This window comes from Euprymna scolopes, chromosome 13, assembly GCF_053919585.1.
Source record: "Euprymna scolopes isolate OS-2025 chromosome 13, ASM5391958v1, whole genome shotgun sequence".
In the NCBI taxonomy this organism is placed as follows: domain Eukaryota; kingdom Metazoa; phylum Mollusca; class Cephalopoda; order Sepiida; family Sepiolidae; genus Euprymna; species Euprymna scolopes.
In genome coordinates this window covers 123,383,816-123,399,351 of record NC_136494.1, presented here as the reverse complement: position 1 = coordinate 123,399,351, position 15,536 = coordinate 123,383,816, and the positions used below count along the sequence as shown (strand labels likewise).

The following is a 15,536-nucleotide window of genomic DNA, read 5'->3' as shown; positions in this document are numbered from 1 at the left end:
AACGAAGAAACACCGTCAAATCTTCCGCGAAACGATAGACGAGATAAAAAAGTGAAAAGGAAAAAAAGAACAGAAATAATATCACTTACTTTCATTTTGAAAATGTTCTTCGATGAAAACAAATTAAAAATTTGCTATTCTTCTGATTGGTCCTCGCAAAAGTTGTTCAATTGTAACTGATTTTTTTTATTTTTTAATTAAGCGGATACTTTAAAGTATCCGCTTAATTAAAAAAAAAAAAATGTGATTTTGTTTACGCAAGTAATAATTACTAGTGTCGCTTATACTTTTTTTGTCAATGAAAATAATAACAATAACATTAGCTCCGTCATTCATAAAAGTTTAAATTGTGTGTGCGTGCGTTTTTATCACATAAAAGCCTTCCAAATATCGATTTCTGTATCACAACCATTCAAATTTACAAGAAGTTCATAGCTTCATTTTGTTGCCAATGTTGATGATGATAATGATGACGACGCAGGTGCTAATTAATTCTCAATAAACAGGCTTCGTCGAAGCGGAAGGTATTTCCCAACCTGTGCTTATTATAATCATACCAACATTTGCAGGGTGACAAGAACTACGGATCTTAATTAGATTTAAAATTTAAAGAAAAAAGACTTTATCGTCAAGAGGAGTTGTAAATAATCAAAATACGACTGACAACACGGGGCGATGGTTTTACGATAGTCAAACGAAGAAGGGTCGTTTTAAGTTCCGTGATTTTCATTATGACAAGAACAAATGTCTTGTTTTCGGTTCAAAGTTTGCAAGTTCTATTTGGTAAATATGATTTGAAAACAAAGTTTTTTTTTTAGTCGAAGTTGGGTTGTACAAGCAGGCAGTACCTTCGCTGATGGGCCGACTGAGTCGTGTATGAAGATGATAGCCTGTCACGGTGCTTATAAAGAAAGGAGGGAGGGGAAGGACGCACACTCCGCACCAGAAATACGGACGCACACGTTCAGATCATCAAAGCAAACGCATATGCTAAACTGTGTACGTGTATGTGTGTGCGTATGCGTGTGCATGTGTGTGCATGTATAAATGTTTGTGTGTGCGTAAGTAGCGTGGTGTTGGTGTACTGGAACAGTGGTCTTGCGTTGCCGGGATCGAATGCTGGCGGGACTACTGCGTCGTTTCCTCTGTCTAATAATAACCTTGGGAAAGGTATATATCCTCCCGGTAAATGACGAGTTCGACGAAAACTAAACATTTATTTTTTTCACAGGCGATTTAGATTAGAATAGATTCTCAAACCTGGACGCAAACAATGTCGGTTCAGGATGGTGCGGTAGGGATTGCGAAACCTTTGCTTCACTACAGACTTACAGATCTTACATGGCGGGAAGGAGGACTCTGTTGTATATAGATGTTTGATTACTGGGAAAGTTCGGCATAGAGACTGCATCGTTTTCTCGTAATTAAAAAAAATGTAGTCGGACTATTATTCCCAACTTGCTTATTATTTAAACTACATTGCGGCCAATGTAATCTCCGGTCTTCTTCAGGTATATCGTTCAGAACCTGGGAATCTTTATGTCGAATTCGGGAATCTTTAATTAATTTATGAGTGTTGTTCTAATTCTATAAACCATGACATTGTTAAAATGTTAATTTATTTTATTTTAAATTATTATCGCCTGTAGTAGAGATTGAACCTGTATCCGTACAAGAATGTTATTTCCAAAACATAAGATTTTATAACATAATTAGATAATTCTGACTTTTCAGTAATAAAAAGTAAAATTTAATTATATTTGCGAGAAAGACATTAACGTGAAGTTGATCTGGAACTGAAGAAAATCATTATTATTAATTAATAGAAAAAAAAAATACTTACATTTTTTAACGTTCTTTATTTTGGATGATAAATATTAGTTTGGACATTTTTAACAAGAGTCAACAAAGCAAAAATGGGATGAAAAAAAATAAATGTGAAACAAATAAATGTTACCAAATAATGATAATAATAATAATAAAAATAATAATAATAATAATATTATATATATATATATATAATATATATATATATATATATATATATATATATATATATATATATATATATATATATATATATATATATATATGTATACACACTAGCATTTCATCCCGGCGTTGCCTGAAGGTTAGGAGGTGTATAATGAGCAAAAAAAAGAAAAAAAAAAAAAAAAAGGCTCAATTTTTAAAACTTTGCCCACTATTATGAGCCCTTAAAATTTATTATTTTGGCCTAAAATCAAGTTATTAAGTTAGATCCATCTGCAAGGCACTTATATCTAAAATTTCAAGTGTGTAGACCCAAAATTGTCGAAGGAGTTTGGTAGAGTTCTCAAAGGTCAAATCGTTAAACTTTAACAGCCAAATTTCTGGTCGAAAATCGATCACGTAGATTTTCCTAAATCTCAGTACCTTGTATATCAAATTTCGAGTCTGTAGACTCAAAATTCTGAGAGCTATTGCGTAGGGAAATGTGCACAGACAGACACACACACAGATACGTTCACTTTTATAGATATATAGATATAGATATATAGATAGATAGATAGATAGATTAAACAAAAATATATACGTATAGATAAATATATATGGAAACAATATTTTGTATCATGTAAACTTTTTACGCAAATATTATGCAAGTATAAATCATGTAGAATATCTACATGAATATAATCACACGTAATAGTTAACTAAAGAGGATCATCCGATCACAAAACCGAAAAAATTATAGGGAATTATTTAAAAGTAATGTTTAAAAGAATATGCAAATTAGCTAGATCTTTTGCCGGTGAAGTCAATTCCATGACCCATATATAAGAAAATTGAATTTTCTTTTTAAATAAATAGACAAGCGGGTTTTTAATATGAATATCAATACACACAAAAGAAAAACGAATTAATAGGAGTATAGATAGATATAGACTAGCATGGGTGACCGGCGTTACCCGGGTGTTTTGATGTGTATGCTGAGCAAAAAAAAACAAAACAAAAAAAAACAGTCAATTTTTTTAAACTTTGACCCCTATTATGCCCCCTTAACATTTATTTTTTTTGGTTCAAATCAAGTTCTTAAGTTAGATCCATGTCCAAGGAACCTATATCTAAAATTTCAAGTGTTTAGACCCAAAATTGTCGGAGGAGTTTGGTAGAGTCTTCAAAGGTCAAATTCTTGAAATTGACCCCTTCACAGCCAAATCTTTGGCCGAAAATGGATCACATAAATTTTCCCAAATTTCAGTACACTGTATATCAAATTTCGGGTCTGTAGACTAAAATTTGACACAGTTATACCGTAGGGAAATGTACACAGACAGACCGACAGACAGACAGACATGTTCACTTTTATAGATATATAGATAGATATATAGACTAGTATTTCAGAATAGCGTTGAGTAATTTGGTAGAGACCGCAGAGGCCAAATTTTTGAGAACTTTGACCCCTATTATGACCTTTTAAAATTTATTGTTTTGGGCTCAAATCAAGTTATTAAGTTAGATCGATGTCCAAGGAACCTATATCTAAAATTTCAAATCTTTAGACGCAAAATTGTCGGAGGCGTTTGGTAGAGTCTTCAAAGGTCAAATCGTTGAACTTTGATGCCTTAACAGCCAAATTTCTGGCCGAGAACCGATCACAAAGATTTTACCAAATCTCAGTACCCTGTATATCAAATTTCGAGTCAGTAGACTAAAATTGAGAGCGTTATTGCGTATGGGGAATGTACACAGACAGGCACACAGACACAGACACAGACACACTCTTTATAGATGTACTAGCATTTCAGCCCGGCGTTGCCCGGGTGTTTGGATGTGTATGCTTAGCAAAAGAAAACAAAAAGAAAAAATGGTCAATTTTTTAAAATTTGACTCATATTATAATCCCTTAACATTTATTCCTTTTGACTCAAATCAAGTTATTAAGTTAGATCCATGTCCAAGGAACGTATATATAAAATTTCAATTGTTTAAACCCAAAATTGTCGGAGGAGGTTGGTAGAGTTTTCAAAGGTCAAATCCTTGAAATTTACCTTTTAAAAGCTAAATTATTAGCCGAAAACCGATCTCAGTACCCTGTATATCAAATTTCGAGTCTGTAGACTAAAAATTGATAGAGTCATTGCGTAGGGAAATGTACACAGACACACACACACAGACACACACACAGACACGTTTATTTTTATAGATAGATAGATAGATAGATAGATAGATAGATAGATAGATAGACTAGCATTTCAGACCGGCGTTCAGTAATTTGATAGAGACTGCAGAGGCCAAATTCTTAAAACTTTGACCCCCTATTATGACACGTTTACTTTTATAGATATACTAGCATGGGTGCCCGGCGTTGCCCGGGTGTTTGGAGGTGTATGCTGAGAAAAACCAAATACCAAAAAAACAACAACAAAAAAAGGTCAATTTGTTTAACTTTGACCCATATTATGACCCCTAAAAATTTATTGCTTTTGGGCTCAAATTGAGTTGTTAAGTTAGATCCATGTCCAAGCAGCCTATATCTAAAATTTCAAGTGTTTAGACCCAAAATTGTCGGAGGAGTTTGGTAGAGTTCCCAAAGTTCAAATCGTTGAACTTTGATCCCTTAACAGCCAAATTTCTGGCGGAAAACCGATCGCATAGATTTTCCCAAATCTCAGTACTCTGTACATCAAATTTTGAGTCTGTAGACTTAAAATTAATAGAGTTATTGCGAAGGAAAATGTACACAGAACCACAGACAGACACACACACACAGACCCGTTCACACACACATATATATATATATATATATATATATATATATATATATATATATATATATATATATAAGCGCCATGGCAGCCAACAAACCGGAAGTCCCTTACTTGGGGGTCATATAACACACACATACACACACACATATATATATATATATATATATATATATATATATATATATATATATATATATATATATATATATATTCGATTTGTCTTGTTTTATTGATTATTGTTGACATGTTCATCAGTTCAATATTCCAAAGCAAATTAATAAACTAAATCCTTAAATTTGATTCATTAAAAATAATAATTTTTTAAAAAAATCAAAATTACATATTTATCGACGAAAGACATTTTCACACTACTGAATACATTGACTGTTCAGTCATGTTTCCTATTAATTACCTTGTGGGTATTAAAATTAAATGACCCCTCCCCGCTTCTTTTAAATTTCAGTTTGGATTAATTATTAACTTTAGGTGAGTACTAAAACATCATGATCAGCACTATTCCAAAAACACATTATTATCGCATAAAACTACATATTTATTCTTTTTCTGTATTTAATAACAATAAAAAAAAAATGAAGCTCTTTGGGCGACCGTTTATAGTTTATGTGGTAAAAACATCATTTGAAGATACAGAAAATGGAATTTCAAGTAAATTCTAATTTTGCTTCTGGATTAAAAATACAATTTGGGACCAATAATCAATATTATCCAAAATTTGTGCTAAAATTCGTCCATTTACAGACAATTTTTCACCCTAAAAAGATATCGACCATAATGCATCAGTAATCACGTAAATCAGAAGCAACTTCTTTTTTAAAAATGCCCCCTCACGATCAGTCAAATAGCGATAGGAATGGATTTTGTATTGAACTATATTGCGTATTTTATGCCAAAAAAGTGTATTGAAATAAGACTCACGAGCTGTTTTTATGATTCCCATGAAGTTGTCGTTGTCGATGATGATGATGATGATGATGATGATGATGATGATGATGATCGCGAATTATATTTTTAAAGCAATTAACTTCAACAAAATAATCACTTTGCACTCCACTTATTTCCCCCCTCAACGCCTCCTTAGACACCGATCACACACACACACACACACACACACACACACACACACACACACACACACACACACACACACACACACACACACACGGAGAAATTCGTATACTACGACGTTTAATCATTCTCCCATACACCCACATTCACACACGCATGTCCTCTCTCTTGCTCTTTCTTTTATTGCCAGTCACTTAACTTCACACATTACACAAATTAGGCACTTATTATTTATTATATATTTATTTTTTACTCGCATTTGCTATATGCGGATCCATGTCATAAACTGAACACATTTTTCGGTGATTGTGTCGAATTTCTAAGAGTATAAAAGAGGGTTGAATAAATAAATACACAAATAATCAGCAAATAACTGTTACCAAAGGCAAGAAAAGTTACTTTGCTATATGTCTAATTACATTTTGTATGTTTTAAAGAATTTTAAAGCGCCTTTATGTATATATTTTATCGATAACTTCAGAGATTTTTCTAAGGAAGGGAGAGCTTGCCATTCGAACTTAGAGTAAGTAGAGGAGCTAATGGAGTTATTTTTAAGCAGAGGAGACTTTTCACTAAGACTTATGATCGCTAGCAGCGTTCAGGGAGGTTTTTTTCCCCTCCTTTTTGCAGGTATCCACACGTAATCGCCTATAAAAAAATAACATTTTACTGTTTTAATGATTAAGCGGAAGGTGTTTATCTATAAATTTAGTAAGTTATAATGGTTGAATCAGTTTAATTATTAATCAGTTTAGGATTATAATTAAAAAAATGTAAAAATAAACTGAAACGTAAAGCAATTTTGATTAGTAAGCATTTGTTTGCGTCATATAGATGATAGTGGCTAAGTTATTAACAACACAAACTGACAACCTGGGCGTGCCAAGTTCGAATCCATTTCTTTTCACAGAAACACTTTCACTTAGTAATGTTGGCAATCTTCATATCACCCTTACCCTAACCTGATGTCTTTCCCCCAAAAGTATTCTTACTAGAAAGATATCGGAGAAACAAATGCCAACAATGATTAATATGAAATGAATGAATGATGCAGAACATCAAATACATTACTAGAGAAATGATCTCTGGATTATTCGAGGTTCATTTTGTTGAAATACTTAATATTGATTGGCCAATTCTATCGAAATACTCAATCTCGATTGGTTGCTTTAATCAGTTAGTAAGCGTTTGCAGTTGAAGTCGGACACCTGTTTGTATTTGTTATATAAGTGAGAACTCAAATGCGTTAGCCAATGAGAGATTCAACTTGCCACTGGAACCTCTATCATTCACAACTCTTAGCGGACAAACGAAATCTGGTCACAGGCCTTTGACTACTGACATCTCGGCAAACAACGCAAGTCAAAGTTATAGAGCACTAAATACATTTATAAATGATCTTACGAACTCGTACGTTCATACACGTAGTCTAAATAAAGACATACCTCGTTTTCTGAGACCCTATGATTCTCTTAAGCCAGAAAACTTATGACCATGCACAAGGCACTACACTCAAAGGATGATGCTGACCAACTCTACGTGAAAAGGAAAGACGGGGGAAGAGGATTGGTTTATACAAAGGACTGTGCGAATGACACAAAAAGGAATTTGTAAAGGTTATCGAAAGTGCTGGAGAGTACTGGAAATCTGGGGAGAATTTTTGTCTCAGGGAAGACTAAAAGTTGTTCTCGAAGAGAAATCTTTGATGATGACTTGTGTGAAAACTTCTAGTGAGTACACATAATAATTGTAATAATAATAGTCGCTTCAACTAGACGGACAACTCAAATTCCGTTACGCGACGAATTAAAAAAAAAGATAAATTCAAATATATTGTTAGCTTAGCATATTACGAAAATTAATTTAATTACAGACTGAGTTTTATTTTTGTTCCAATCTAGAGTGCCCCTTTTGGGGAAGCAAGGTTTTCCCGGATTAAAAACTGACTTTGGTTTCTCGCGGGTACGTAATTAAAGAGGAACAAAAAATACAGACAACAAACCATCGCATCTTTTTGGTTCTTTTTTAGATCAGTGGCGCTTCCAAGAATTTTTGGTAATCTTAGACTTAGGACCACAACTGAATTATAATAGTAACGTTTGGAATTTAAACAGGAATTAATTTCTATTCACCAATTTAAAGGTTCCAAAACCACCTTTCTGAATTTTTGAGACGAGGATTAGTTATTCTTATTATTTGGATTCTTCGGACTACTGTTCTCATTTGAAGGTCATTTTCACAACGGTTCGATCGATGTCATCTCCGACCTTCTCCAGATGTATCTTATTGAATTCGAGAATGTTTCTATCGAACTTGGGAATTTGGACCGAACTTCGAACGGAACCCTTTATTTATGTCACAGGGGTAGTATGTTCTCATTCCGTTAGCCATGACTGGATAGATGCCCTAGGTAATTCGCAATTGTATTTTCTGTTTCCCATACTGAGAATTGAACCTTCAACCTTCAGGAGAATATTATTTTTCCAATTGATTTTCCATGTACTCTAACCATTGCGCCACAAATTCTTGAAAAGTAGTCCGAAAATCTAAATCATACGAATATCCAAAATGACTTTCGAATTTTATACAGCACAAAGAAATGAGCGACAGCGTCATGTTTAAATCGTTATATTAATAAAACTATCAGACAGTATGGCGTGTGTCTGTTTATCTCGTCTGTACGTAAACAGTGACATCTAAGGCAGAGGGTTAGCGGCCCCGGTTGTACAGAGTAGGAGGGAACATTCAATGATATTCAAACTCATATTTTTGTTGTCCCCGGCATCACCAGGATACCACGAGGCCCCTGCACGTTACTGTAATATGATAAATATACAGAGAATTTTTATTACTATTGATCAGATTACTGAAATAAAAAATAAAAGTTAAAATAAAAAAGATATTTAAAAAATTATCTTTCAATATGTCTTCACCTGGGCAATTCCAGATAATCACATCCATTGGAAAATTAGAATGTGATTTAAAAGCCATTAAAGTCTAAACGTATAATCTGAGAGGAATTTCTGGCGAGAATTGACGTTTATGGGAAAACCTTAAGTATCACTATAACATGTGTGTTTGGAAAACAAAGATAAGAGTATTTCTTGGGGAGCCACTAATCCGAAAAATAACCTTCACGTTTTTTCTTTATATTTCGTTCTTTTAGTTATTCATTAAATAAAAAAGTGCACGTGGCTATTACATAATGTAGACAAAATCGACATAAACGAGTATAAATGAGTGGTGATTTAAAGCAGTAAAACTTATATATATATACATATATATATATATATATATATATATATATATATATATATATATATATATATATATAAGTAAATTCTTGGTACAGCAAAATGGAAGGAGAAATTTCAGAGGAAACATAATGATCAAAGAAACAAAAAAACGGGCAGGTGGAATTGTTAAAATTTCCTTAAGGCCTTATCGTCTGACCCTCTAAGAGGAAACGTCAGAATGATAAATTAAAAGCTAAGAATCGAATGAGGAAAGAGGGAAATTGGTTTCAGTTGGAAAACCAGTGAGAGAAAGAAAAAGAAAGTATAATTCTCACTGTTCAGGTGGTTTTAAATCAGTAAATATTTCCAACTGATGTTTCAAAATCTTTTGTCTACACAGGCTAGGTCGAGAGTTATTAATGACTAACGCCTCAATGATATTGAGATGATAGTTCGACCTAGCACTGTATAAAACAGAAAACCAACCATCGGAATATTGGTCAGAACACCTATTTATACTAATCAGGTGATTACCGATGGCGGACTCATGAGCTTGGGATATATATATATATATACTAGCAGGGAGACCCGACGTTGCCCAGGATTTAATGATGAGCAACGAATGTTTCACACTCCCATATTTTAATTGTCATCGAATTAGTGAAATCCCCCATTTTCAATCAAATCTGTTGAATTTATGCTCTGGTTGGACGACTCGTCACAGTTCATCTCGAGGAAGCTTAAAATACACCCCCGCAATGACCTAGTCCACAATACATTGTAATCTGCATTACACTGTAGAAATCTACTGTTGATTTTATAAATTATTACTAATATTTATTGTTTTTCTACTTGGGAGTCACCACTTCTCAAGGCCTTAATGCCACTCGAGGATAAAGGTTAATAAATGTAAGATGGTAGTGTAGCAATCGTTAATGGTGTAAATTGGGTAAAATTTGATTATTTATGGGGACGGTTCAACAAGAAGTTGTTTACATTGGATTTTAAGGCTATCATGTCATATACAATCGGGAAGTAGGCGAGCGAAACAGTATTCCATATGCTGCCAGTTCTGAGAAAGAAGCTTTGTTCATGGAATCTGAGTTTAGATTAAGGCACATTTAGAGAGTGGGGGAAATCGTATATAATGGTTGTAGCTAGTCGAATGGTTTTTAGTGAAAGTTTGGTTAGAGGAGAGCGATAGATTGGAGTTCAGTCGAGCACTTGCCATGAAAATACAGATAGAGCAGAGACAGGCTTACAATGTGTCTGCTGTGGGAAAGAGGTTGAAGGGAAGAGAAAAGGGCATTACCTATTAGGTTTCAAAACCGGTTTTGAACTCTATCAGACGGGATAAGGCACGCCGAGCAGCTCCTTTACAAGTTTAAAATGCAAAAATCAAGTTTCATGGTTCAACTGTGCTCTAAACAGAAACATTTATTTCGAACATGTTCCTGTTATATAAAAAAAACCTGCCTGACCTTTCTGATTGTGCGATGGTAATTTAAGTTTAAAATTAAAAAGGTCGAGTACCATGGTTCACTTGTACTCTAAACAGAAGTATTCATTTCGAATGTACCCCTGTCACATCAAGAACCTACTGTTGATTTTATATGCCAGGCTTTTCTGCTTCTGTGGTAGTAAAACTTCTTAAATATATGTGTGATTTTAGGCTGCATAAGGTGTTAACTTTGATCAAATAACTAGTTTCGTCTTTTATCGGATTTTTCCGATTATCGATCATTGATACTTATCGAAAACATTCCGATACAAAACATAATGCAAAATTCTGCCAGATACATAAAGTAAATTTGTGTACAATTTCATAAATATCGGCCCAACTGTTTCTGAACTATAGGGAAATCAATCTCTAACGCTATATCTGAAATACACTAAAACACATACAAATATAATAATAATAATAATAATAATAATAATAATAATAATAATAATATATATATATATATATATATATATATAATTATATAAGCTGGACGTGTGTGTGTGTGTGTGTGTGGTCACGAATAGGCTCCTATATGGTTGACTATTTAAAAAGACTGATTACATATAATGATAGAATATGTATCGAGGCACAGGAATGGGTATGTTTAATCTGGCAGAACGGTGGTTCATAAAAATTGTGCGGTCTGAGTTCGCGCCTGGCCCCCAAAGTATGGAAATAAAAAATGAAAAAAACAAAAAACAAAAACGTTTACACGTGTTTTTGATATAGATGTACATAAGAATACTTTGAGAAGCATGTTTCAACTTAAATAAGGATGGTATAATAAAATTGTAAGGTTTGGGTTCGCGCCTGTACTCCATGGAAATATGGCACAAACTTTAACAAAGACTTTTCATATCTATTTGCGTAAGTATACTTTGATAATTATGTTTCAGTTTGAAGAAATATTGTATGATAAAATTATTGGGTGTTCGTTCGCGCCTGACCTTCATAGAATCTAAATATGTCACAAAGTTTAACAAGTTTTTTTTTAAAGGGGTGAGGGTCCACAATAACACCTTAACTGTAATCTTAATTCACGTTAGCTTTTATTTATTTTTTTGAGTTCAATCATATTGTGTCGAATAAATTCACGTTCTTATTAAAGTCAAAGCCAAAAAAAAAAAAAAAGTCGGAACTTTTGACAATTCTCGACACAAATTTTGCATAACTGTTTTTTTTTCTTCTCCACTTGCACGTGGTAGTTTTTCGAAAATAGATAAATAGATAAATAATAGAAAATAAGAACGTTACTTGTTATCGTGTCAAAAGAAAGAAAAAAATTCTGCTCACGTGATTACATATCTTTTTAAAAATATTTACATAACCTCTTTATTTTTATTTATATATCTGTCTAAGCTTTTTTTGTCAGTGAACTAGAAGGAATTCAGTTGATTACAACGCTTTCTGCGCGTTCTTTACATTACAATAGTACAACGCTGAATCCGACTGCGCAATACTACACCGTTCATTACTGTAAAGCTGAAACGAAGCTGTTCTGCTTGAAAAAGGAGCCATTTTTTTTCTTATTCATATTTATATCGATGTTTTACTTTAAAAAACTAAAATAATTACGCGTTTACTTTTTTAATATCCCATTTTGCTGTTTCGGATTATTTTACTAAATACGTAAAGCTTCATTATTTTTCAAAACTGTTTTTGTTTCTTTGTTTTTCGATATTTCGTCGATATTATTTAGTAAGAGTGTTTAGCAGAAAAGCCAACAAACGACTACCCGAAAAAATAAGTATACAAGAAATTAATGTTACCATAGTCAATAAAAGTTCAGTTCATGTTTTTTTTGTTTTAAAATAGTTTTAATGCTCTTTACTTGAAATAATTTCAGCGAACCGAAATTAAAACGAAATTTGAGGCGATAACTACTTAAATTAATTTTTATATAAACTACACATGCCATAATCGAATATTCCTCAAGCACAAAATAACGGAAAACATTAAAATATATTTATAAATAGATAAGAGACTCCTAACTAACGGTTCCCCAGTTCGATACAAAACACCTGACGAAGGCCGGAGGGCAAAACGGCCGAAACCTTGTGACAATAACAACCAAGATGAGGAAGTCAGTCCGACAATCTCAATCAATGAAAACACCTCATCTAAAAAATACAGACAATTACTAAAGTTTATAAATATTCCTTACGTTGACAGAACTCTCTTAAATTGTTAACACAAAATGCTCAGGTGCCCCTCCTTCAAATTGCAAACGGGGCTATCCATTTCAAAGTCGCTGCCATTTTGATTTTTTTAAAACCGGTTCGTGAATTAAAAAAAAAAATTACAAACTACTTAACAATACAAAACAATGAACTTTTCTACCATAAAAGTAACTTTTATTGACTATGATAACATTTATTTCTTGTATATTTATATTATATATATATATATATATATATATATATATATATATATATATAACATTTTCTCTTTGTAAGGAAGCATCATTTTGTTGGTCACTCTTGGGTACGAATGAAAACAAAGTTGATATAAAAAATATACTTTCGCGAAAATTATCTTTACTTTCATCATATTTTGCTTAGGGTAACATTTTTGAGTATCAAAACCTATCTCTTTACAACCCCCTCCTTTTTAATAACATATCATACTTTCATCAATTACAGTCCATTTTCTGTCAGCTGTTTTTGAACCCATTCAATGAGGGGTACTTCTGCTAGTATATATATAAAGCTGAACGTCTGTGTGTGTGTGTCTGGTCAGGAATAGGCTCTTATATGGTTGACTATGATAGAAAACTGATCACATAATGATAGAAGAAGTATCGAGACACAGGAATGGGTATGTTGTATCTGGCATAATGATGAGTCATTAAAATTGTGGGGTCTGCGTACGCGCCTGGTCCACAAAGTATGGAAATAAAAACTTAAAAAATAAAAAAAAAACGTTTGCAAGTGTTTTTGATATAGATGTACATAATAATACTTTGATAAGTATGTTGTAACCTAAATAGGGATGGTATAATAAAATTGTGGGGGCTGCGTTCGCGCCTGGCCTCCATAGAATAGAAATAGGAAAAAACTTAAATAAAGACTTTTCATATCTATCTGCGTAAGTATACTTTGATAATTATGTTTCAGTTTGAAGAAATATGGTATAATAAAATTATGGGGTGTTCGTTCGCACCTGACCTCCATAAAATGGAAATATGTCACAAAGTTTAACAAGGTTTTTTTAATATAGATCCACAGAATATTGTGATAAGTGTTTCAGTGTGAACATGTATGATATAATAAATTATGGGATTTATCTATTTTATTTTTACTTTCATCATATTTTGCTTTGGTTTCGATACCCCCAAATTCGAAGCTATCTCTTTTCAATCTTTCCTTTTCATAAACTATCATAGAGTCCATTTTCTGTAGGTTGTTTTTGAACCCAGTCAAGGACGGGTACTTTTTCTAGTATATATATATATATATATATATATATATATAATACTTTGATTGCAGAAGTGCCCCCGAACCAATATACCGTAGGTTTGCAATAAAAATGCCACTTATAAACTCAATACATCTACTCTGACAGGCACTATCTTTGTAGCTTACGACCACCATTTCTTCCACATTCACTCGTGATAATAAAATGCTACATTACATTCGATGAACAACACCATCACAATTGTCACATATACAGAGGAAGAATTTCCTATTTTTCTCTCTCAATATTTAGTGCTCCCACCGCTCCCAGTTGAGACCGGGTCAAATTCTATATTTTTTTACGATATTGTGTTTGAACCGCCATTAACTGGTTATTACACTTATACACAAAATATTCCAAAATATTAAGTTCTCCTATCTCAAATTCCACCCATTTTGATTGGCCTTTTTTTCAAGGTGGTCACCATTATCAAGGCCCGGAAGCTACTCGGGCATAAAGTTATTGCGTGTACAGTACGTTGGTATTGGAGATTTGAAAAAGTATCTTACCTCAGGAGGTGGTTCATCAGGAATTTGTTTATGTTGGACTTGAAGACATCCAGATTGTAGTCAGTTGGGAAACGGAACAGAGTTCCACAGTCGTGGACTTCTAAAAAGGAAGCGTTGTTCATGGAATCTACGTTTTGGTTTTGGCACAGAAAAAGAGTGGGGAAAATGTTTGACAGTGGTTTCAGCTAGACGGGTGTTTTTCGAGAAAGATTGGTGAGTCGGGACCAAAGATTGGAGCTCAGACGAACACTTGCTATCGAAGTAACGATTAAACAAAAACAGGCTCGCAACGTTTCTCCTGTGGGAGAGAGGTTGCAGGAAAGAGAAAAGAGCATCCCCCACTAAGCCACGAAGCCTATTTTGTACTCTGTCAAGGAAGGATAGGCTGTTTTTCGCAGCTCCTGCCCAGATGTGGCAGCAGTACTACATCCTTGGACGTACTTGGCTTTTATATAGATAGAGAATTGCATCAGCAGTGAGATATCTTCTGGAGCGTTAGAAGAATCCTATCATTTTTCCAGCGACCTTGGCAACTGACTTGATGTACGCATTTCATACGGGTCAAGAGTAAAGGTCAACCCCAGAAGCTTATCAAAACATTGAGCTTCTTTCTAGATGAGATTCATTCATTTAAATTGATGGCAGATGGGGATCAGAGCGTTGATGATGTAAAGATAGGAGTTTGGTTTTAGATGAATTAAAAGTAACCAGTCACGTCTTCCCCCACTGTACCACTCGCTCAAGATCAGAGAGAACTTTGTAATTCATGGCCTTTGATGTGTTGCCATAGATGGTCGTGCCATCAGCATAGATGTCAACGAATGATTTAAGTATGTGTTTTGGGAGATCATTAGTGTAGATCAGGAAGAGAGTTGGGCCCAGGATGGACCCCTGAGGGACTCCAGCATTAATACCGTGGGCCTCTGATTTCTGCCCATCAACTTATGAGCCTATCAAAGAGAAATGATTTAATGATTGAGAAAACATTTACCGT

General features: G+C 33.6%; 1 protein-coding gene across 1 annotated transcript in view; it reads right to left on the bottom strand.

Annotated features, from left to right (window-relative positions):
• Positions 1-1,382, bottom strand: part of LOC145292178 (arylsulfatase B-like) — a 203,233-nt gene extending 201,851 nt beyond the window's left edge. Inside the window, exon 1 of the mRNA XM_080138450.1 lies at positions 90-1,382. Coding sequence (XP_079994576.1) covers positions 90-95 — 6 coding nt within the window. The 5' untranslated portion in view covers positions 96-1,382. The remainder of the gene's footprint in view (positions 1-89) is intronic.
• Positions 1,383-15,536: the final 14,154 nt, after the last annotated feature.